This window comes from Epargyreus clarus, unplaced genomic scaffold (genome assembly GCF_041222505.1).
Source record: "Epargyreus clarus isolate Ecla_fem2 unplaced genomic scaffold, WU_Ecla_fem_2.2 ptg000008l, whole genome shotgun sequence".
Taxonomy (NCBI): domain Eukaryota; kingdom Metazoa; phylum Arthropoda; class Insecta; order Lepidoptera; family Hesperiidae; genus Epargyreus; species Epargyreus clarus.
The window spans coordinates 740,566-768,001 of NW_027332216.1; the positions used below are offsets into that span (position 1 = coordinate 740,566).

General features: G+C 33.5%; 1 protein-coding gene across 1 annotated transcript; it reads right to left on the bottom strand.

The window, feature by feature from the left end:
- Positions 1–648: 648 nt before the first annotated feature.
- LOC140744107 (uncharacterized) lies at positions 649–6,335 on the bottom strand (the record flags this gene model as incomplete). The annotated part of the gene is made up of 4 exons (XM_073075577.1): positions 649–774; positions 907–1,188; positions 1,632–1,699; positions 3,773–6,335. Coding segments are annotated over 4 exons (3,039 nt in total), but the record flags the coding sequence as incomplete, so codon positions are not given.
- Positions 6,336–27,436: the final 21,101 nt, after the last annotated feature.

Below are 27,436 nucleotides of genomic sequence, written 5' to 3' on the forward strand. Positions count from 1 at the left end.
TAACATCACAGGGGCACATTTTAATACTTGAATGATAACTATGATTATATGCATATACCAAGTCTTGTAAAACATCAATATATTTATAAGTATTATTGTGTGTAAAATAACGCCACATCTTCATTTTGAGGGTTCTTTGAAATCTTTCAACAATACTTGCTTTAATATCGGGATTATTAGTAGTATAGTAATTTATATTTTTACTTTTTAAATAACTTTGCACATCTTTGGAAATAAATTCTGTACCCTTATCAGACTGAATATGTATGGGTGTTGCATTAGCTTCAATGAAAATACTTTCAAAACATTCTTTAATATTAAATGAATTTTTATTTTTCATAGCTCTTACAAATGCATATTTGCTAAATACATCAATTACACAAAGAATAAAGTTAAATCCATCATTGTACTTAGAATATGTTCTCAAATCACTTAAATCCGCTTGCCAAAGAATATTGAAATTTGACAGTATGTATTTGTTACGGGAAAACCTTCTTGTTACAGGTTTATGTAATGTGTATGTTTCTTGTGAGCGTAGCCAATCTTTTACATCTTCTCTTTTCATTTTACCTTTCATAGCTTTGGCTAATTTATTAATACTACCGAATGCAGCAGGATGAGAAGGGTTATAATAAATACTATTTATTTCTAATAAGGGCTCCATTTCTCCCAGACTAATTTTTTCTTGGGTTTTACTTTTTCTCTTTCAGTACTAGTTGGTGTTGAATTCGGATCTTTTCGAGGTGTAAAGTTCTTATGCTCATCTAATATTAGCTGAGTTATAAAGCCAGTTCTTTTAGTATTACCAAGGTAGGTAACTGGTGTATTGATATCTTTCAATAAAGTTGCAAATTGTTGCCATCCTACTGGATCAATTTTTCTACTTGGTCTAATAAAATCACTCACCAAGTCTATGATGTTACTTCCAGGAATTTTAACTTTGTCTATGAATACAGTACCCTCGCCATCCCAATTAATTTTATCCTTGTGATCAGACAAGAGACCTAGCAACAGCTCACCTTTCTTTAAATATGTTTTAGGTATCACTCTCAATATTTGTTTCGGTGTATACGTTGGTGAGTTAACCTTTTCGTGTTCATTTATATCAACTGTTGTTCGCTTTGGAGTCTGTTCAGCAACTATATTAGTCTTAGCTTCTTCCTGTAGTTTTATATCACTAAAATCTTTCTTTAAATTAAATTTATTATTCGTATCTAATTCCAGTTTATTATTATCAATTTTCATTTTGATATTATCTGTATCACCAGTATTAACATCAGAAAAATTAGTAACAATAGGTAACTCATAAGGTTTTCGGTCTTCTTGAGTATGGTGTAGGTACCTTTGTAAAATTTGTAAATAGAGAATACACTTTTCTCTATCTTCAATATTACTTTTTAATATATTTTGCATTTCGGCATCCAGTCTAGACATGGGACTGTCTAACATTGTTTGTTGATTAATTTTTTCTATTATACCTGGATCTATAAGTAACATTTTCTTAGCGTGTTCCATGTTCATGTTAGGGTATTTACTAGTGCACTCAGAACTGAACCTAATATTATTGGTAAAAATGATCCCCCTTTTTGAATTATAATATTTTTACGGACTTTGTTTGTAGTTTTACGCACCAGTTGTCGAAGTAAGTGTTTGTATTTCTTTAATTTATTCTTCTCATTTTCTGGGAGTTGTACTTTACCTTGTAAAACGTTATAGATACATTCACAAATACAATTTATCTCTTGTTCGTTGCAGGATTTTAAGAGTGCTTTTTGGTATTTTGGTTTAAGAATATGAAGAGCTTCTAAAAACTTTTTATGTGTCTTCAAGGTTCGAGACATTATTAATAAATGACGGAAATTTCTTGTTGCTTTGCATATTTAAACCCCTTTGTAGGTAAGTATACAGTACAGTAACAGTCAGAAGGGAATATTTTTGTTTTTAATCTACATATATCACTAGTATTTTGTTTTAAATCTATCATTAAATATCCATGAGGTTCTGTCGTTGCATCTTTATAAGAATCTTCCATGAATTTAGTATTTTCAGGTGATACTTGTCTCGCTAAGTGTCGAATCTGTGTTTTATCACGTGGATTTTTAAAATATATTATATAACTCGAGTTTAAGGAAATGTCCCTCTGACCTCTACCTTGATGAAACAAATTTTGAGTTATATAAAACACACTCAAATTTCTATGATGACTTCCTTTTGTAAAAATGTCAACGATGCGGCCATCCGATTCTCTCATAAGATCATCGATGATAACAAGCTGGGGACCTTTCCCATCAAACATACTAAGATCTGGCATACCTTGATGGTAATTAACAAGTTTCAAGTTGTATAAAGGTTGCATTTCATCAAAACACCATGTAACTTGATCGAAACTTGTACTACAAATATCTTTTACATATTTCAAGAAGTTTGTAACGAATTGTGACTTTCCACATCCACTTGGACCAGCAACTATTGCAGTAAAGGGATGAATGAAATGAAACATTTTTAAAACAAGTTGACTGCACAACGTTTTATTTAACAATGAAGATAATTTAATGAACAATATACATTTATAATAATCAAGTATAATTTGTCTTAAAACTAGAACACATACATGAAATGGTTTACAGGAACAAACATTGAAATACATTACCAAACTAACAATTATAAACTAGACATACACATTTATAAACACAATTAAGATAATATATAGTTCAAAGAATTACATTAAACATATTTGCAAGTAAACCAATATTTCACCGTTGTTATCTAAGTTTGTAATGACCCCAAGCTAATGTGTCAATACCATTAGGCAAAATATGCCTCTTAGTGTCGCTGTATGATAAACATTTTTTATTTATTTTTTGTGTATAAATTTTATGTTTGATTGATTTAAATCTTAACATTGCTCCGAATTGAATATTTTTCTCGAAAAGACATGCCTTATAGTTATGCATTTGCATATTTTTTGTAACACTTTTATTAACGCCTTTAGCCTTTGCAACAAATTTGTTTTCAACATCTATTGCATACATTTTAGATCTTAGACCCACAAATTCTCTAAATATTTTTCCATTATTTTCGTCTTTGAAAAAACCTATTTTCTTTTTGTTAACTTGTGGATACCCATAAATATTGTCAGATGGATAATCAGAAGAATCGAAATGCATCTTAAGGTCAGGTTTTATATCTTCATAAAAGTTGTTTGTAAATATTTGGTAAATTAAACTGTCTGTATCCGTATACAATAATTTATTTTTGTTTTGAAACTTAGGAATCATGTAGTTGTAATGGAATTCATACATAAGGGTCTTTGAAATATCTAAAATACAAAATCCTAAATATATTGGTTTATTATAATTAAGTTTACACTTTAGCATTTGTACTGCCACTAGGTCTGATGTGAATATACTTAAATTTTTAAAATCTGGCCTTGCAATGTAGTCGTTGACACCTAAAATTTTACCTCTATTTTCCCAATGTGTTAACAACTTAACATTTACTCTTTTTTCTATATTCTCCATAGTTTTTCCAAATACTGAATTATTCATTAATTTATAGAAATCTTTTTCAAAAACAGACTTTGCTAATGTCCGCATGTTTGTGTTTAAATCTATATATTTCTCTAACCAAGGACTTTGTTTAAACTTTAGTATCCTGTGTATTTTAGTTACCTTCATTCCCATACTAAGACATTGTTTAAGGTTTTTGTAATGTATTTTATATTTAATTTTATCGTTTAGATTTGAAATTAATTTTATATCTTTTGAATTACCAATGCATATATTTTCAGGACATAGTGGTAAGTCAGAATGCAAGTCGTGGAGATCATCAGGATATTTTAAATCAACTTCCAAAACGTAACCAATATTTGATGTATCGGATACATTAAAGTTTGTTTCAGGGTTTACCCATTCAAAGTCTCCAGTGGGTAGATATTGAGACATAGCCCAACCATACAAATTATTAGCATCCAAGTATATTAAATATGATTGAGGTTCATTTTTATCGTAATCTTCCATGAATTGATTGTTTGCTTTTGCATAACGATTGCTGCATTGAGATACACCACCTCTGATACCAGCCTTAAAAAATGCTATTTGTTCGTAATCCATCAATAGATCTAATTCAATTTTTGTATACTTCAACATTGCATCCCAACTTAACCCTGGAGCAGTGTAGTAGTGAGCGGGATCTAACCCATAAGTCTTAATACAAAGCTCTCTGAAGTTTTCAAAAACGTCAGTCAAGAGCAATACATCAGTTTTAAGATATAAGTTTGAGTAATCTAACATATTTTGACAACGAAAATGTTTCCAAATTTCATTTGCACGATTATAATCATCATCGGAGACATTTGAATCTGTTAACGAGCTATAGAACTCACTTTGAGTTGGAAGTGACTTGAGTTTTAATGAATCATAAGAAGTCATGAATTCGTAGGGATAAATTCCTTTTCTCCTTAATTTGGTAAAGTCGTCATTGCAAGGGAAGTTTCTTTTTAAATCATGAAATTGTTCATCACTAAGATTTTTAGCTAATTGATCTAGACTGCAAGATAAAAATTTATATGAATCTACAAATCTTAGACTTATCTGATTATTATTTACTGTTAATGTTTTTGAAAAAGAAATGTACCTCTCTTTATTTTGCGGAATTATTTTTACTTCTCCATCGACAAAATTTAGGGCATGAACAATAAAATGTGCATCATAATGACTCAGATTATGTAGGAATACTGGAATATAACGCGGAGTCTTAAATTTTTTTAAACAGATTTCATGAACTACACCTCTAATAGTGCCAGTATGAAAGTCAAAATCGAAATGTTTATCTTCGTTCAAATTCGTTTCACATACATGACAAATTTTAGATTCCGATAATAAATTATTTTCATCATCACTAGATAAAGGCTTAGGCCTCATTTGAAAAATATTTTTTGTACATATTAATTTTAAATCTTCATATAAACGTTTCATAAACTCTGTTGCGCAATCTGGCCCACTATATGTTTCGAATTTTGATAAAGTATCATCATACGAACATTTTATATAATAACCGAAACTATACACATCATGCTTTTGAATATTTTCTGTGTAAGACCTAGACGGATCATTAGAACATACATTTATTGGTTTTAAAAATGCTTCAAAGTCAGCATATATAACAAAGGGTAATTTTAGTTTGTTGTTAAAATTCTCAAATTTTATTTTATTATTTGCCGCTGGTTTTCCGAACCAGTCTTTCAATGTTTTAGTACCATCTGGTATATTGGTTTTAATATGAGCGCAATCATTTTCCTGATGATCATCTAATCGCTGTTGAGTTGGAAAATGTAATAAACATCCATCACATAAGAAAATTGCATGCTCTTGGTTAGAAATTTGTTTACTCACCAATCGCGACATATTTTTGATATAACAAAAATGAGCGTTTAAACCTTTCTTAAGGTATAACAAATTAATATGTACACTTTTACGAAATTTAGTCATTATTAATGGTCCAATTACATCATGAATTTTTTTCTCCCGATTATATTCTAATCCAAATATGTTAATACTTATATTATTCAATTTTTCAATTTTTGGTACATCCGAAAGCTTTACTGGAAAGGAGATGCCATTGAAGTTTAGTTTGTTTGAATGCATGCTGTACGATGAAACTCTATTACTTTTACTAGTAGTAGGATATAAGGCGGAAAGCAATGCCCATTTAAAACACATATTGTCAGCGTTTTGCACATTAATAACGGCTTTTCTTACTTTAATGTCATGAGGTAGGTCTATATACGAAGTGCCACGTAGTGGGTTGAATTTATTTATATTCATTTCTAAATGTTTGATTTGCGTTAAACTCCAACCGCTATCTTTTTTCTCGAATGAACTGATTTTATTTGATAACGTCTCAATTAATGATGAAAAAAAAATATTTAAGTCATCACCTTGAGAAACAGTATAATTACATGTTTGAAAATCGAATGTGTTTGTAAGATCTTTGGTTTGCTGTGTAAAATTTGCATGTAGTATAAAATTGATCTTAAACAAAATGTGCATTTTAATGGACTCTTCGATCAATGAACAAATATTATCTTTTATTGAATTAAAAAATAATTCGGGCGTTTTAAGTGTATCTACTGATTCATTTAATTTACTTTTGATTCTGTATGAAATTATTCGCTGACCGAAAGCTGATTCGATTACTGAAACATTAGCTTGAGTACTATGAGATTTAAAAATATTATTTTTGTGAATGTTACTTTTTATGTGGTTGGCAAAATATCTTTTACTTACAAGTCGTTGACAAACATCACACATAACCTTTCCATTGTCTGTGAGGTTGATCAGATGACGTTGAAGCACCTTCATTAACTTTTATCCTCTTGGCCTTCGGACTGTCGATGTCATAGCTGCTTCTCTTCATTGCACCTCCGACTTGTTGGTGTTGACTATGAAAAAAAAAAAAATGTATTTATATTTCAAGATTTAAATAATGTAATATAGAAAGAAATGCATGTAGAAAAAAAAAAATATACATACTTAGTAGGATTTTCAAGCAAGCAGGAAGTCTGAAGCGATTCTTTATCGTGTTGACTACTTTGATTTATGATTGCACTTTCGACTTGTCTGCATATATCGATGAGTTCATTGTTAATTTCTATTTCTTCACAAACTTTTGCAAGTTCTTCTTCAATTTGACTTTCATCGACGAAAACAGTTGTATAAATTTTTTGGAAACTATCCATTATGATGTGTAGAACAGGGTTACAGAGGAGGTCGTTTATACGTGTATGAAGTTGTAAACCAACTGGTAATGATATGAAAATGGCACTTTCTTCTTATATACTTAGCAAGTAATTATACATCAAAACAAAATAATTAGCATGACAATCAACCCTCACTTAATAGTTATTATACCATAAATAAATATTTTAAAAGTATGATTAGGTCATTAACTAATTATTTATTGTTAAATGAGTATTTCTTACTACTCTCTGTTTTCGAAATATCTGTGCACATTTTGTATATAACATTATTCATTTCTTTATATGTTGAACTGTTTTCGTCTGTGTAATATTTGATTCTTAGGGATGCATGTTTCCAATGTTGAGACTGTGGCACGTTGGATAATTTATTTAAATCATAAATATCTATTTTTATTAAATGTGACGAATGTGCTTCATCATCTCTGTTAGTAGTTATATACACTGTTCCACCATCTCGTTGAGCTCTAGATACGGTTGATGAAAGTTTTCTAATTTTTGTCTTTGGCAATTCGAATATTGAGTCCAAGTTATCATTCGAATTATTTCTTTTTAAAATTTTTGATTTCTTTGTTTCTTGAGATATGTCTTCCTCGTCAGATAGCGTGCAATAATATTGTTTAAATGTATTTGCTTCATATATATTCTAAAACAACACAAAGGCAAAGTTAGTGTCAAATGAAATGATATTGGAAAGTGACACAAATCAATTCAATATTATCAAGACTTACTTACCTCCATTGTTGACACTTGGATGCACTACACTTCACAAACCAAACTGTTCACTGTTACTTCACCAAACGAACTATGAGAGCATACTCCTCCCTTCCTGCTTATAAGCACTCACTTATCAGCGTCTAAATATATTTGGTTATTGTAACCACCCGAGATAACTACATCCTATTACCTTATCATCGGTCAAAGTTCCAATGCTATTGATTCACCATATCCTAATGGGCCAACAAACAAGTACGAACAAGTTTCCTTTCATTATGATAAGTACCTTATCAGTGCCCGGAGTTATTTAAAATGTGAATTATGCATTACGGATGCAACTCTTATTGTTCGTAGAGCACGAATAAATCCAACTGTACTCCTCGCACATCAAAAAGTCTTAGCCTCTACTACAGCAAAATATCCTATTACTCGAGCTGAAGTCAAAGTTTTAACTATACCATCAGGGGTTCAGGGAAAGACTCTTGACAACATTTTTCTGGGGCAAGTACCTAAAAGATGTATAGTTGGATTTGTAAACAACACAGCATTCAATGGAAGTCTTACTAAAAATCCATTCAATTTTGAAAACTATGCTATGAACACATTTTGTTTATATATTGATGGCCAACAAATACCTTCAAAAGCATTGCAACCATCATTCGAGAATGATATTTTTACTGCAGCCTATCACACTTTATTTTCGGGGACTGGTATACATTTTCTAAATGAAGGTAATGGAATATCTAGGGAGCAATATGCAAAAGGTTACTGCCTATTAGCGTTTGACCTAACTCCTGATTTGTCATCAAATTCCATGACTCATTGGAATCTTATAAAGCATGGCAGTGTAAGGGTAGAAGTTCGGTTTGAATCAACTCTAACCGAAACTATTAACTGTATAGTGTATGCAGAGTTTGATAACGTTATTGAAATTGATAAGAACCGAAATGTAACCGTCGACTACAGTAGTTAAGATAAATTTATATACTTAGATGTAAGTAAAAGCCTAATAAATGTAATATATTATACCTATTTGAAGTCTTTCATTCGAGTTAAACCATATTGCGTCCCTTTAAATATAAGGTTTGGATAATTTTGCTCTGCATTTGTAAATAGTGTATTGTACCTATCAGAGGTATCGATAAGTAGGCATGCACAATGGATACAATCGAGATTCAGAAGCATTTAAGTAAAATTCATTGTAGCTTGAAAAACAATGTCTATGCAGCAAACCGATTACCGCTATACGTTAAGACTCCAATGTACTTGATAAGTAATTTGGACCCTGACAGTGAACCAGGCTCTCACTGGGTAGGCATGTACATAGACAGAAATGGCATCGGTGGGTATTTTGATTCATATGGCCGACCACCAACAGGCCATCACAAAGCCTTTTTCAGAAGGAACGCAAAGCATTGGGATTTTAATAGATATAGAATACAACTTGATTGGTCTTCAGTTTGTGGAGAATATAGTCTTACATACTTGCATTACATGTATTATGGAAATACACTCAGAGATTTTTTAAGCCTGTTTTGTGAGGATAAATTGATAAACGATATTGTAGTATCGCAATTGTTCAAAAGGTTGTTTTGGAAATAATAAACAATGTCAATACGAAGTTTTTTTTATTGCATTACCATGCGCATACCCCCATCATTAACGACACAGTGATAATGACCCTATTATGTTGTGAGGACAGCGAGTGGTGATTAGATAAGTAAGGTCCGTATATGGACATAGCGAGCTTAATGAGATAAGGAGGTGATTAGATAATGAATTAGAGGTCGTTATTCATAAAAGCTAACTTCGTAAGCAAAGGAGATAGCGTAAAATAAATGCGTGCAATCGATCGGGCGTGGTCGGAAACCCCCATTTTGACACCAAACTTTTTTTTTTTTTTTTTTTTTTTTTTTTAGCCGGGCTCGCCCCTCGATCGTGGCAAACAGGGCAGCAGGGGGACGGGGAAGCGAGGGGGAAAAGTCGGTGCCCCACAACCGGTGAATAGAGAGGGGAGGGGGGAAAATCGGTGCCCCAGAACCGGTGAATCCCTACTACTTCCACTCGAAAACTAATAATAAAAACAAATAGCTTAATAAATGAATTGCTTAGTAGTCTGTTTGTACGGGATGATGTGTTCGCCCAGCGAAAAACCCACTTTAAATTAACAAAATAATAATAAATAAAAAAAATAGAATAAATAAAATATTTGCGACATGCTTAACTACTGAAAACAAGTTTACTCCCAGAGTGACGCATGACTAGAATAATAAAATACACCTTGGAAATCTCCCAGTCATAAAACTGCCACACCTGTTTCTGCTTAATAACAGTTGTTTAAATACCACTTTATTTTAGTTTGAAGAATGTAGTAACGATTAGCAGAAACCCTCTTAACGTTTATAACCATACCCGAATGGTCTCCGGAAAACAGAAGCACACGTAAAACCTTTACATCCATCCACCTTCCGTCCGCGCCTAACGTTGCTTAACTTTGACTAATTACAATTTTACACAGATGATCCTATGTGTACCATTTCTCTAATGCACGCTGTTTATTTAAGATAGACACGACGATTATAATTAAAGCCCCTTAATTATAATTATCATCCCTTATCGCCTACCCTTTATCACCCGAGGCTATCCCGAATGAGGGACACCACGTGCCAATAGATTTGAATAGAGGACGAGATAGCAATTTAGTAGGTTATAAACTCGGCCTAGTGGGACCGTAATAAATTTTATTATAGCTACATGTGACTAGTGACTAGTGATGCTTTTGTATATTTTATCAAGAATTATATGCAGCATGTTTCCCCAGGCCTCATGCAGGTAGGAGAATCGGCCACAAAGCTCAATAGGGATGGTTGTTGTGGAAGTAACAGAAGTACTGTATCGGATAAAAGTGGCCTCGAGGTGGTTCACGTGGTATACCCGTGTACATATCAATGTACAAGGGATGCAGAAACTCCAGCTCCAGCTCCATATACGAAGAGCCTCGGTTTTAGCAGGTAAGAGTCCGACATACTCGTAACTACTTCATCGAACCCCCGATAAGTGTAAGTCTCGACGCATTAACCCATGTATCAAAAATAAAGCCCCCTATAGATTTGAAGGTGGTAGAACCCTGTGGTTCCACTTCGGCGGCACCTCCGTCACACCTATTTCTGCGTAATAACAGCAGTGCTAAACGCTGCTGTGTTCTAATGTAAAGGGTGTGGTAAAGGAGACATACTTATCCGGGTCATTCCAGCTTACGACTCAGGGGTAGCGGCGCATTTGTTGGCGACCTTAGGTAGAAATCTAATCTTACGAGTATCTAGGGTTGATTACAAATTTCCATGGTCGGCAGAAGCCACTTACCATCAGGCGGACTACATGCTCGTCTACTACTCACATATAATAAAAAAGATGGATTGGAAATGCGAAATTTCAGCAATTTGGAATAGTGGAAAAACAATTTCCTGGAAAACTTGTTTTTCAAAAAATATTTTTATTTAACATTGTTTGAATATTTCGTTCCTTTTTAATTATGTAGCATGTTTTAATAAACACACATTTTATTTTCCCTGAATGTATTCATCACGGTGAACAAAAGATTATTGCAAAAATGATTATATTTTGAAAGCTTTCGTTGATTAAAAATCCCCTTTATACACCTACTAAATCCCCGTGTAGTATTAATCTCGTACTTTTAAATCGGTTTTTAAACGTCGAACGGGTTTCTGGCGAGTGTATCCAGGAATGGTTAAAAAAGTAAAAAACCGGAAGTAATTCTACGTTTGGGAACTAAAACCGTTATTTGTTTTATTCCAGATAGAACGAGGATTTTATTTTCTTTTCCTTTTCGATTATTCCTTTGAATCCAACTTCCGAAATGAATTCATGCAGATGTTTGAAGCTTTTCAAATAGTCATCGAATTTTTGTTAAAATTCTTCCAGTAAAATACGTAGTAAAGTCACTCAACGCTTTATCCAATGGATTGAGAAAGTGAATACAAAGCAATGAGAGAACGTCAAATAAGATTGTCTAAAATGCGATTGAATTCCCTGCAATATTTTGTCCAACTGTCAGGGTTAAGTCACGGACCATAACTGGAGAAGAAATTGGAACACAGTTTCCACTACGCTGCTCTAAGCTGATTAGTGGGGAGCAACATTGTGTCAACATAGTTGCATTTCAAAATTTTAAATAACTCTACTAATTCATCTATGATGTAACATGTGTAAACTGTACCTAATTTTTTTTTTGTTCACGAGGGGGAAACTTCCAAAAGGTACCCGATGCCGTGGGAGCGACACCGGATTATGTGGGTCTCTTACCGCACTATAATGATACCCATGCTGTCGTTGTTGCTTGAACGATGAACTCTTAAAATTGGATAGTCTTCAACGCTACATCTATTCCGTAAAAATACAAGTATTCATGTTTATTTTTGTTCAACACACAGTTCTAGCGGTAGCAATAGATATCTCTGTCTATTTTTTCATTATCTGAAAAATATTTACAATTATAATGAAAATTAAATATAATAAAATAAACTATAAGTAAATATAAAACAACTTCTGTCTATTGTCTGCAAATATAAACTGTCAAGCAGTTTAAAACACTGTTTCTCTAACTACCTATGGGAATCTACTCTGAATAGAAATAGTTTAAAACTGAAAACTACTTCAATAATTATTTAGCTACTGTTTCTGGGAAAAGTACTCTAGCCTACTAAACTGCTAAATCTATTTAGAAAGCACTAGTACTTTAAATTGCACAAACTTTATTATTTTAAATATTGGCCTAGCTGGAGAAGGAACCTATTCCCTCTGCGTATCAATAAAGGAGAACTCTATCCATTTTAATCACATATTATACCAATCATTGATGTAATTAAATTCATTATTTAACTGTAGATGCCCGGACGAGAACTTGGAACCATCTTCACGATAATGGAGAGCCTTTACTATCTTCACTGACATACAACAAACCCCAAAATGATAGATAATTTAATAACGTTGATATAGAACACTACAACAGTTACAAACTAGGTGACCCAGTATAAACGGCGACGAACCTACATTCCGACTAAAAACAAACATTTGTCTATTACACAAACATTTGCCTTCGGGAATCGAATCCTTATTAATTGGCGACGTGAGAATTTTAGTTAGTTTGTATAGATTGGACAGGCTAAGCTAAGTGGAAAAATACCACCACATTAGAGGAAGAGACTGTCTAGTCCAAGGGCTTTGATACAGCTAAGAAGAATCACGTATGTATTCTTATATATTATTAATCTATTGTTATATATTCTTACATATTCTTGTATATTATATCCAACCCACTGGTGGGCACGGGTCTCCATCGGTCTCCACAGGTCGCAAAGTCAGACAAATTTAGGTTATAATACAACGGACTGGCTAAGTGCAGTACAGCTAACTGGGAATTGGTTGCTTCAAACATCTGAGATTTTTTTAAACTGTCAGGGGTATAGGCCTCAAGATATTTTCCTTCTCCGTAGCTAGTGACAATTAATTTCTCAACGCACATGATAAATCAGAGGTACGTGTATAGGATTTGAACTTAGGACTCCCCGATTGAGAGGCTGAGCTTCGACCACTAACTAAAGAAGCGCAAAAAGCAAATGTAATTCTGCGTAGCTGAAATAGAAGCCGCAGAGCACAGCACAATGCGTAGAGCAGAATAACTGCAGGCTAACTAACTTACGTGTGACTACGAACCGGAACGACTGAAGCCTGCACCAGAAGAGAGGTTTTAGTTTAAGCTACTCAGTCACAGTATCACTAATTGTAGGGGTGTAGAGCGGTCAGCGACTATTACCTAAGTAAATTATGTGCAACGCACTAGAAAGCTCGGATGGCTCTTTACACTAGACAACTTTAACTTTTTATAACATTAAGGCAGCAAATGTCACCAATGGGTTTCTGTAAATTAACCTAAACCGAAAATCTTATGTGGGTACGGTCCAAATAATCATTACTCCCTCTAAGGACTGAATGGTGAATGAACATCTAATTTAGTACACTTGCTCTATCACGGTCTTCAAATCATATTCTGCTGATTTATTTGGATGATTATAATATTTTGAGACCGTCACTAGGATTCCAAACCACCATAAAGGATCTTAAAATTTATATTTCATATAGTGTAAGTGGCAATCGAACCTGAAACAATCTGTGTATCAGTCCAGTGTGGGAACCATTCATCTTCAGTTCAATGGTAATATACAAAGCCAATTACACTAGACACATAATAAAACTCCAAAGTCATCTTACCAATATCCTTATTGGAGTCCAAGCCCGGAACACTTGCATTTCAAACTGGCTAGTCAAACGTGCTTCCCATATGCTAAAACCACTCGTCATAGAACCTTTGTACCTAGCACCAAGCTTTGCGACTCCGCACTAAAACAAATCAGGTCTAACGGCGAGCAGGTCTGCAAACTGAAACCGCACGGCGGCTGCGGCCTGCGCAGCGACTGCGCTTAACTAAGTTACTGCCACGGACAATGTTCCGGTAAGTCAGATGGACTTGGTACAGGGTTTAAGTGCCATAAATTAGTTAGTTAATAAATAAAAAAGTTGGTCTGATCAGACGATAATCATGATAATTAAGAAGACAATAAAGATTAGCACAATAGGATACATCTTAGAGTATGATGAAGTTGCGGCTACAGTCCATCGTGATTTTTAAGTGCAGATTGATAAAACTCACACCTTCAACAGTTACAGATTTCACTCATATAGATCACGTCGACACATAGCTATATTTTCTTAACCACAGGCTAAGGTTTATAATCAAGGGTATGTATTACATTTAAATCAAATTATGAACCGCCAGGATGGGAGGTCGAATTTGACGACCTACGTTGAGTAGTGTAAATATTCAATCTCTAGATTATCAGAGTCAGTAACCGAATAACCTTGCTTATGTACCTTTAGCGATCAACCGATAAAATTTATTGAAAAAACCCCGCCATTCATACTCATAGTGCTAAAAGGACTTCGTTGTCAGTCTATTTGAATGGAATCCATTAAGGCTAGCAAAATCACGAGGCTCGCGAGCGTGCAATCAATTACTACCTCCGCTACAATGCGCACACCGATACGGATACACTGATGCAAATCTGATAATTACTTAAAAACATTTAAAAGTGTTTTTAAATGTTGTAAAGGCGTGTGCCTTTATAAGGTATGCATATCATCTCCAATAAAGTGTAGGAGCTGTTTTAATTCATCTATTTTTATATATAATTTGTAATATAGGGATAATGCAGTCCACTTGATGGTAAGTGGCTACTACCGCCCATGAACATCTGTAATCAACCCCAGGCAGGATTAGATATTCCTACCTAAGGTCAGCCACAGATGCGCCACGGTAAAGTAATTACCACATCCTATAAACCAGAACACAGTCGCGCTTAACACTGCTGTTATTAGTCAGAAATAGATGTGGCGGTGGTACCACTGGAGTCGAACCACAAATGGATTTAAATATTTGTCGTTGGATTCATTGAAATTTTGGGAGTGACATGGGCTATATTTTAAGCAGTCAGGATTCTCATGTGTTTATAAGAATTCTCCAGTGATAAAGCTGATTCCATTCTTCTGTTATCTAGTATTTCTATTATTTATCTTCTTCTGATAGAGTCCACTGCATCAGATAGCCGTCAAAGAATCCATTACTGTACGACATCCGTTCTATAACGATTAAACATTTTAAACTGTGGCGATAAAAGCCGCGAATTTTGTTTGCGAATAAAACATTTTATTCGGCAAATTTATAGCCTCGAAACGGCTGTAGAGGGTCACAGAGCGGCCATAAATTCACCATTTGCATATTAGTACGGAAATATTTGATAGCGCGATCTTTGATACTCTAGTAGTTCCTATGTTGGTTGTGCATCGTCACTTTTATGGCCGACATTTAGATTAATCTAATCAGTTATTAATATGGAGTCCTTTCCATGAATCCATAAAGAAGGTGGTGCAAGGCTGAAGGTGGTAAGAAGAACCCATTGTGGTTGAACTCTAGAGACACCACTGCTACACCTATTTCTGCTTTACAAAAGTAGTGTTAGCGCAGCTATGTTCTGATTTGAAGGGTAAGGTTAGGTAGACTTATCCGAGACGTTCCAACGTAGTGCTTAAGGGTACGAACACAGGTGGTACGAACACATTTGTGGCGATATCTTGAAGTTTATCTTGTCTTATCAAATATTAAAAAAATCTTCAGAGTAAATCATCAGATGTCTATTTGCCTAAATACAAAGAAGACTTAAATCTTATTTAAGGTAGGATCCAAAAATCTGTACTTATTAATTCATTTTATATTAGTGAGAAAGGCATTTTTAGTTTAGAGTATCACATCTTTTCACATTATGACTTTACGATCACATGATAGGAAGAAACAACATAAGGCATAGGGGTCTCCTATATTTGTTACAGGACTCAATAACAAAGATAATCCGAGAAAAGCCATACGTCAATCTCCTGTAGTCATTTTTCCTAGACGTGATCGTACCTCAAGGATCTTTCCTAAATACTATTAGTGTGTAAAAATATTTTCTATTATTTCCATCACTTAAAATTCTACCAAGCATTTCTGTCTCCTCTGAGGTTAGAGATCTCGAATGCACGTATGTAATAACTCGACTCTTCGCTAACAAAACACACATTTCATTGCACGACGCGACTGAAATTCATTCCCTTGTTTGTGGGTATCTTTATCAACTGAGTGTTGCGAGTTATTAGGCAATTTGCATTAAAATTGTTGAATTAAGTTTAGTGAAATAAAATATGAACAAAATTATACCTTTGCTTTTTATTTAAGGGCTTTAGGCGGTAGAATTCTTCAGGGTACGAGTACAATTACGGTGGTATAACTATCAGTATTTCTAGTTTTTTATTTATGTTTAATTAGAGTGATAACGTTTACTACTCATATTAATAGTTCCACTAATAATAATAATTAAAGCTGATATAATGTGGTTTAAAAGAATTATAAATATTTATATAATATTACAAGACAGAAATGAATATGTGATCGTCTTCAAGTAGAAATCGTGATTATATTGGAGTCGGTTACAAATATGACAAATACACATCTCTTATGGCTGCATGTGGTGGTGTGGTTATGGTTGTTTGCTTTATCCATTTCAAAAGACATTGCATTAGCAACAAATGGAAAGTGTAAATTAATTGCAATTTTCGAAACAAAAAAAAGCGTTTTTTTTAATTAATTATTCCCTTCAGATCAATTAATTCATCCAAAACTCCGAAGAGGTACATGATGACAAATCGTTCACCCGCACGGCATCCAAATCGACCGAGACTGGCACTTGATCAAATTTTTATTTCATCCGGCTGGAAAAACATTTTTATTTTATCCTTCATGATGATTAAAAAGATAAAATATTATATTTGTATCGACCGGGTAATGCATCTAAAGTTACCACGATACGCTATGATATAACCTGATGGGCTGGTATAACCAGTGAAGATTTTTTTCAGCACTATAACATCATCGGTGTTCTTTCTCCAAGACCGCATCCACGGTTGGCCATCCATACCGCTGTTTTTCCCGTATAACTGATAAGGGTGATTCAAACTCCCACTATCACTGCACGCAACCCTCTTACGACAGGCAGTGGAAACCGTGCCTTCTTTCGGGTCATGAGCTACAGTACCCTCTTAAGATGCAGTACTTGCACAAAAAAATCCTATCGCATGAAACCTTTCTAAATCTTACGAGTATATAAAAATGTAATAAACATAAAAAGATACAAAAATACTTCAAACGCACTTTATTCCCAACCGATATACGAGTTCTTGAAGATCAATAGCTGACCAGAAATGGACATCCGCCAGGTCATTAGACCCGGCCCCACGTGGTAAAACCTCAGATATAGCAAAGACGAGTGGTAAATTATTCATGGACGCATGTTTCTCGCTTAGCGCATCATTTTTCCAACGTAACGTGAATTGTAGTTCAGACGGAAGGCGTTCTAAATGTTGGTATAACTCGATTTTGTAAGAGTGTAATTCAAAGTGACAGTATTCGTATTTGGTTCTCGCTTGTTGTAAACGAAAAAGATGTATGTATAAAAGCCGTCATTTTAGATTTATCGAGTCAAGTTGTGTAACTAAATCACAATTTTATGTTCAAGCAAAATTGTGTAGTTCATACGCGCCTATGGCACTCATGTTACTATTTATCTGAAGATATCTATACCGTTATTACAAAATACTTAAAAAAAGTTTTATAAGTCCTTGCATGATGATCCACAAAAAATGAAAACAAACATCACAGTTTAAAATAACGTGGTCTACTTATCCTTTATTAATACTGACATTCAAAATATCGTCACAAGCTAATGCGACAAAATCTCGTAGCATTTAATGAAGTTACATTAATCTTTAATTACAGAGTACATTCGTACATAAACGTTCAAAAAACGCAGCGTTTCAACCGCTAACAATCTAAAGCATGCGTAATCCCGTCCGAACATATCTCACGTACGTCCGAGTAAGCCACCGCGCTTACATACGAGCGACTTACACACACGCTTACAAAGGTGATCTTTTATTAAAGCCCCGCCACTTAGTCCCGATGGTACAGCTTATACGATCTCTCGGAATTATATATGAGGGCTCTAAATATTCATATTTAAATTACATTTTGACATCCTCAAATCAAAGTTACTTTGGTTAAGAAGTGACAGTCGTCCTTTTACATTAGTCAGGGTTGGTTGCACCGAATGCCGTTTAAAATTTGCGTTAAAGGTAATTCTAGCAATAACTTTGACTATAGCGATTGAATGTAACAATTCAGTGTTACAGCAAGTTTGTTGTCATTAAAGTAATTTGGGTCACTGTCACCACAATTTTAGTCGACCTTAATAGAAACGAAAGTTGACAAAACAATAAATTTAACAGACCGAAATTGACCGGTGAACTTTATGTTTTAGTTAACCATAACTAAAAGGATGCAACCCATATATTGCTTAACCGTAGACTTAAGGGCTGGTCAGGCTTTTGCTAAAGTTAAAGTTACATGGTACAACCCATCCTTAGTAACTTCACATCTGTCATTAGAATTTAATTTTAGAAACTTAAAATTCGATTAGTGTCTAGGTGTATGTCATTATTTAATTCGTTTACGATTTCGTCGATTTAAAAAGTGAAAGTGCCATTTTTCCGTCTTATTTCATATTGTTTTGAGAAACGGCGAACATCATCATAACTATGACTTAAGAACATGAAAATATTAAAAATCTTGTCTAAATCTTAAGCAACATAATAAATCCCAAAATGTTAATGCCTTTAAAGGTTATTAAACATCTTATACGTCAATATGTAAATGTACGAAAGTGAAAATTTTATTAACTACTTAACGAAAGTAAAACCGAGTGGCATTCATATGCAGATGGTAAATTTATAGGCGCTCAGTGCCCCCTGAAGCCGCTTTGATGCTATAAATCGTTGAATAAAAGGTTTTACCCGCGACAAAATGTTGCCACCAAATTTAAGAGGATTGTGATTGTTAGAGAGCTATTTATTATTTTTATGTGAGACTGCAAACGGTCGTGCAGACTGCAGCGTATGTAATGTTTGCCTAAATACTTTGTTCAATGCTGACTGCCGTATATGATCTTGAGCTCACATACAACGAAGATTATCTATATCGTGGGTGCAATGGACACATACATAAACATCCAAACTGAGACTCAGAACAGAAATCTAAATTCATCATTTAGGTCCGACCCAGGATCAAACCCAAAACCCTTTGCGCTGACGCCTCTGCACGTCTGCCTTTGGTCTGACCACCGGCATAGTGACCACGCGGGTAGTCGGTATAACAAAATCATAAATCATTTCGATTTATTTATTACTAATTTTATCTCGCTTCTATTTTCTGTCAATGTTTAATTTATTTGTATAAGCAATTCGCAAAATGAATTATTTATTTTTTTATTTCAAAATAGGTAATAAAAAAGTCATATTTAATTATCGTTACAAAATGCAACGGTAACATACTCAAAATGTTTTCTACACCTCCGATATTTCTCTACATAGTAAATAGTGAAATACACCGATCCTACTTAGTTGGTACCTCAGCTACATTAGTTAAGCTAACCCTACCGCCCACGCCCCACATGTGGCCAGCTTTAGCACACTGTACACTTGACAAGCGAAGACACTCAGCCGTAAATCCGGCTTTAACAATACAAAATTATAATCCAAAGTTACACCATAATCTACGCTAACTTAACAATGAGGTTCCAAATTTATCGCGTATTTTGTTAGAAATCGAATATTTACGCCTACAGTAGGCTATATACATCAACGATCACCAAAGTAATAAACTCTTACATCAACCATCTGATTTTGTGAATCTATCGCTGAAAATTACCGAGTCTGAATTTTACTTGTTTACGATTGGTTATGCGTATTTGTGACCATAGGTCGACAGAAAAGACCGTAGAGAATTGGAGAATAAGATTTTAAAGTAGGTTGAAGTTATTTTAATTAGTAACTATATTATATCGCAATTATACTGCGCTTAGGTCATGAATATATAAGAAACATTTTATTTTTTTGCTCTAAATGCATTTTCTCATATGGCTTCAGACAGGACTATCGTCCTATTTAAGTTTGATTATATACGTACTCGTACATATTTAAGCCATACGTTACAGCGGCCAGATGATCTGGCCAGCTTTCTTTTCATTTATTTTCAAGTATCAACAAACAATAACACAATATCTTATTATATGCACTAATTTATTTGTCGGAAGTACCAATTAACAATGCTATCCGCCTGTCACATTACCATACCATAACTGGAATATAGCAGCCCTATTTATAAATACCTTAATTTGTGGAGCATAGAATTAATTCCTTCGAATACAAAATAGGCCCAATTATACTAAGAATTTGCAACATGACATATAAAAGCCGAAATAAGGCATTACCTGATGTCGTTAATTTATGAGACAACTTGTAATACCCCCAATTATAATGGTGAAGTTTGAAATTATGTTCAGAATACATTATTATGCACGTAAATTATATTTCCATAACGTTGTTACTCCGGGACTGACGTCTAAGAAATATTAATATTGTTTTTAATTTAAAAGTAATTTTCTAGCCACTTAAACGAGTACCTAAGTCTGAACTTGTGCGGTCTACGAATGATTCCATCACCTTTGAAAACATGAAAATTAGAAAGGATAAGGCTACGAACTCACGGAGCGATTTTTCAACTCAAAGAACTTAAATATTTTAAATCGCATAAGACGTTTGTTTTGTTACATAGCCGTCATAATTGCAGTAAGTAAATCCCAAGCCACCACGAACACACGAAACTAGTGATTACTTCATATATCGCCCCGTGATGTTATATCATGCTTTTATATACACTTCTATATTCTATGCGTGTTGAGATCTGGCTTCTGCGGCATGTGCGTTAGAAAACCGCTCCGAGAATTCTTAGCCTTAGATATTTTATGAAATGATATTTAAAAATGTTACTCGGCGCGCGATGGCGCGCGACACTCGCGGCGAGAACAAGCAACTAAGTTAGCTCTGTGCAAAAAATTTAATAAGTATTTATAAACTTTATCTTTACGGTTGAAAATTATATAAAAAACTAAATTAAGTGAAGTACTATCCAGTGACAATAATAATTTTCAAGATAAGTGTTGTATTTTCCCGGTAATCAAGCAAAACATTTCAAAAATTGTGTGAAAACGGCAAAACAGTGTAGTTAACTCGGTGACTCATCGTGTGTGCGATCGCCACTAAACGTTACCATATATGGTCATTATTGCAGTGTTATAAGATTTAAACTAATCAACGTACAATAGGATCGCAAAATTCGAATGCAGGATGAAGCGACTCGTTGGTGTAGAGGCTTGGGTCTTCGAGTAAACAAACAAGAGGTTGTGAGTTCAAACCTCAGTAGGACGATAATTTTTGTGAATTAAATTTTTCTTATTTAATTAACAATAAAAATATCATCATGGAGAATATAACTCTTCGTAAAAAAATTCAAAGATCGGAATCAGAAAATAACTTAAAAGATGTTTCTGACAATATCGACCTTAACGCAACATTGCTGGACTCGTCGTCTCTAAGTCAACAGAGTATCAATAACGATGACGACATATTCACCGAATTGAAGAATGAATTGGCTACTTTAAAACAAAAACTGCAAAGTGCTGATAATGAAATTGACAATTTAAATTATGAAAATAAACATCTTAAACAGAAAATATCGGAACAAAATAAGCAAATTGATTGTCTAAAAAAAATCTCACAAACATTCAATTTTAATTGCCATCAATCAGATAGACACTCATCACCTGCTACCATATCAAAAAGGATGTTAAATATAAAAATGAGATATCCAAGAGCGTCGCCTCTACATACGTATAAAAATATAACATGTCTAAGTCAGGGAAACACTCCAGTATCATCTAGATTTACAAGTTATACGAAACAAGACAGGCAGACTACTAAAAAAGACGTCGAAATAAATAGCCACTCAAACTCATTACCAGACAATTCAATAATACGCAGAACGATTTCAATAGAACATGATGAAACTCCTACACTTCAATACGAATCAAACAAACAAGACTCTTCAAAAAGAAAATATCGCATAGTAATTTTAGGGGATAGTCGAGGCCGAGGTCTAAGGAGAAAATTGCAGGAACTGTTAGGTTCATCATACATCGTGACAAGTTTTCTTAAGCCAAACGCGTTATTTGAGGACATAGTAAATTCATGCAAATCAGAAATATTAACCTTAACGAATGATGATTGTGTTATCTTATTAGGGGGTTGTGATGACAAAAATCCTGAAAAATTGAATACGGAACTCAATATATTCCTGAAATCTTTAGCACACACCAATGTAATTGTTAGCGAAATCCCCGTAAATAGATTTTTGAACGAAAAAACGCTAAACTACCAATTTAAATTTACGTGTAAAAAATTTATTAATACTATCTACATGGACCTCAATTATAGTAAAATTATTCCAAAATTAGGGGACTTCGTAAATCATTTAGCCAGATGTACTTTGAAGGAAATTTTATCGATAAACTATAAACAAAATTTTAAAAAATATAACCTATCCTTGCAAATTAAGAATAATACTAACAAATTTTATAGAGATATTGGAACACAAACTCTGAACACGGGGTCCATAAAAGATAGCAGTACCTGTACTAATAACAATATTGTTGACAATTTAAATAGTGATTTTGCTAATAATACAATTCGAGACATTAACAGTGATAATTCTGTAATATCTAATAATTTATTTCGTATATAATTATATTTGTGTACTACATCAAAATATCAATGGTCTCATAAATAAATCAGATCAACTTACATTAAGTATGGAAGAATTAGCCACGCAAGGTAAACTAATTGATGTACTATGTATAACCGAACATAACATGATACCTGGAGATGAATACAGTTTAAAAATCCCTTACTTTAAACTAGCGACTATTTTCATGCGGGATAACAGACATGGGGGAAGTTGTATTCTTGTCCGGGAAAATCATTCCTTTATAGATATTAAAGAGGCCACTGACCTATCAATCAAGGGTATTATTGAATATTGTGCGATCGAATTAATGGATCGCCAAGTTAGTATCTTATGTGTTTATCGCGTACCCAAGCAAACTACTGATATATACGAAATCTTTTTCTCGCGTCTTAATACAATTATACAAAAATTAACGATTACCAGAAACAAGTTAATTATATGCGGCGATTTTAATATAAACATGCTTAAAATAGATAAAATTACCACAGAGTTTGAATCGTTAGTTCTGAGCCACAACTTAAAATTTGAATTTAAATCGCCCACGCGCTATATCAGTAACACCTGTATTGACAATATAATACATAACATAAAAGCTAGCAAGAGCGAAATCATAGACTTGGATCTTTCTGACCACAGTGCACAACTAATAAAATGCCCCGTAAAAAAGTTCTGTCATCTTAAATACTGGTTTATATATAGGCGAGACTATTCACTAGAGAACAGATATATATTTATTAAATACTTAAGTCAGTTAAATTTTAACGAAGTTTATAACAAATTAGATGCAAATGAATCTTTTATATATTTTCATGACTGGTTCAAATTACTGTATAACCTTTGTTTTCCCATGAAACGAATTAAAATATCACCTAGAGTGAAACCTAAATGGATAACACGGGGACTTAGATTGTGTAGTAAGCGTACGCGAGAGCTGCTCTGGAAATATAGATTATGCCCTAATGAAAATAATAAAAAAGCTTATAAATTATATTCCAAACGATACAAATCAATTATAAAATTAACACAAAAATCCCAAAATGACAACTACATAAAATCTTCCTCAAATAAAACTAGAGCAACCTGGCAGGTTATTAATAAAAATAAAGCTAATTTTCCTCAAGAAGACATTCACAAAATATCTGTCGAGGGAAAAGATATCCATGATCCACGAGAAATCTCAACTTACTTTAATAATTATTTTGCTGACGTAGTTAAAACTAGAAAAAATGATATAATTGATAATACTGTGACATACAATAATCCTAATTCAATATTTCTGACTCCTGTGATACCGTGTGACATAAATTCTGTAATTCTTTCTTTAAAAAATACTAATAGCTCTGGTTATGATGGGGTAATAACTAAAATTATTAAAGATGTCTCCCATATAATTTCTCCCATTTTATGTTTTTTAATTAATTTATGCCTGGAGAATGGTACTTTTCCTGAGGATTTAAAACAATCTGTTATAAAACCTTTGCTGAAGAAAGGGGATCCCTGCAATGTAAGCAATTATAGACCAATAGCCTTATTGTCAATTTTTGCGAAGATTTACGAAAAAATCATTTTTAAGAAACTTTACGTATTTCTTGAATCGCATAATATTCTATGTGAAGAACAGTATGGTTTTAGGCACAATAAATCAATAAATATGGCTATTTATAAATTCTTAAATAAAGTTATTAGCAACGTTGATAAAAGGGAGCCAGCCATTGCTCTATTTATGGATATTTCCAAAGCGTTTGACCATGTAGATCATAAGATTCTACTCCAAAAAATGTTCTCATATGGTATCAGAGGGAAAGCGCAGGATCTCATAAAATCATATTTAACTGGGAGAACACAAACAACTAAGATAAGTAGAGTACGTGAAACCACAAAGACAGAGATAGAATATGAATCAGAAAGAAGATCCATAAAATATGGCGTGCCACAGGGCAGTGTTTTGGGTCCTCTTCTATTTCTTATATATATTAATGATTTACCGAGTAAAATCCCTTTTAACATAACACTTTTTGCTGACGATAGTACGGTACTGTACACAGGTGAAACTACAAATACTGAAAAAATAATTAATTCCTCATTGACATCTATAATAAAATGGTTTAATCATAATAATTTGACAATAAATTTAGATAAGACAAAAATAATAAATTTCAAGCAAAAACATAAACATGACAAAATAAACGTCAATTATTTAGGGACTAATATAGAAGAGACTGACGTTACAAAATTTTTAGGTTTACAAATAGACAGAAAACTTAGATGGAAAACACAGGTCGACCAAGTCTGCAAAAAGCTCAGTAAGTTCTCATATGCGTTACGAAATCTGAGAAAAGTAGTAAATATCGATGTCGCTTTAACTGCTTATCATGCTTACATTGCCTCGACATTGAGATATGGAGTAATTTTTTGGGGGAATTCGACAGATAAAAACAAAGCATTTATAGCTCAAAAAAGATGTATAAGAATAATATATTGCCTAAAGAAAAGAACATCGTGTAAAAAATATTTTAAGATGGCTAAAATTTTGACCCTACCATGTATTTATATTTTAGAAACAGTTAATTTTGTTAAAAATAACATTGATGAATTTAAATTTAAATCGCGAGCAAGGCATAACGATAAAATAATTATTCCTAGTGGTAAAACTGCCTTATTCAAACAAAGTGTATTTTGTATGGCTCCACTTCTGTACAATAAACTACCAAAGAGCATACGGGCCATATCAAAATTTGAGCTATTTAAAACCCAAGTGCAAGATTTTTTAATTAACAAGTGTTATTACTCAATTAAAGAATTTCTGGACGATGAGGTCTGATTGCAGTGCCCCACTGAGATTGGTCTGGTTTATTTTGACACTTATTGACTTGTTTTGTAATTTATTATGTCTTTATTAATTCTGTATAATTTTAATTAGCCTGTCTTTTAAATCTATTCTCTTCTTCATATACTAATTTTAGAATAAGACAAATTATATTGTACGCCGTATGGCAGGACATAGCGAATAAAGTAACATTTTGTCACCTGTATATTACGTGTCCACAATAAATATGCTTTGACTTTGACTTTGACTACTCAAACACAATTTATCTTCCAAAAACTTTACTAATAAATACGTTAAGATATTAGTTACAATATTTCTCTCAAAATTCGCCGAGAACCACTTTATTTCTTGCTTAAATATTAAACGAAATGAAATTCAATACGCCGATAGTGCTCGGAGGCAAGTTAATATCAACTTGAAGGATGGAGCTTTTTATAACCGAAGTATAGTTTATGTTTAAATAAACTTAGAGCTTTTATATAAGCTTCAGTTTTGTAGCGTCAAAGTTTTCAATTTACTAATTAAAACGAACGTACACTTATTCTAATTAGCATTTTTCTGTTGCTAAATAATTTCATAAATTTCTAGAAATCTAAAGTATGCTATTTAATAAGTATAAACAGTGATATCTTAATAATATAGGGCAGATATAATTATTTTCCACTTTATTTTAAATCGCTAAAACTTTTTATTTATTAAAGCCCTTGTTTATTGTCTTCGAATAAAACCCCTATTTCGTAATTCTTCTTTTACGATTTGCAGACTAATACGGAACAGAAGGCATTCGTACTTAGTCTTCCGTCGTGCCGCAATTAATCTTATCGTACAGTACAATGAGGACGATTCAATTAGTCTCTTAGATCGATCTGCGACCGGCAATAGCTGTGATTGATCAACAGTCGCTATTTAAGGACGTGGATCTAAATACATACCATATTATATACTACGGAATAAAGGTTACCTATGAATACTAATACGCTTATAAAAACGGTTAAGGCAAACATCCAGTGGTGATTTTTGGTCAAACAAACCATGGAACTCATTGAAAGATATTCAAGAGGTTACCTTGAAAGTCGAAGTGTAGTGGCAACTCTTTGGTATTGCATATGTTCTGGTCTCGCTGACCAATTAAGACTCATTTACATCAAGTTACCAGGCATATTGCCTTGCGTGCAGAAGGGGCCTAACACATTTCGTGTGTAAATTACCTATCTTTTGAAGCCTGAGTCGGTTCAAATATCGACCGTCGACTGTTCACGTAGTTTCTGTGAGCGACGATTGACCGATCTTCGTGGAAAGCAGCAGTCAACAGCACTCAAAGCTAGTCATAGTCACTTGCTACAGATGACACTCAATTTGATAAAAACAACGTTCAGAGTCTGGTTCAAAACTGAGTGCAAACGAGCCCTTAGTATTCAGTATCCCGTCTGCCGCTTTGCTACTAAAATATCCCATTAACAATTCATGTAATCTCAACTACCACGTGCTATGTGGGTTACAGATATTTCTGTGGCTATTATAAATACGATCTAAGATAGCCAATATAGGTCAAGGTAATAAGCGAGCTGATAAATTAACCCAAACATTTATATAAGTAATCATGTGTATTTGTGAATGTTACACATACATACAAATTATTCCCTGCGTGAATTAACTAGTATCCACAAACCAATCTGGCGTGATATATTATTGAGATATCATATGACATAATAATATACCTACTATAAGGAATTTGTTCCACAGATACGGAATGAATAGCAAGTCGAAAGAAAGT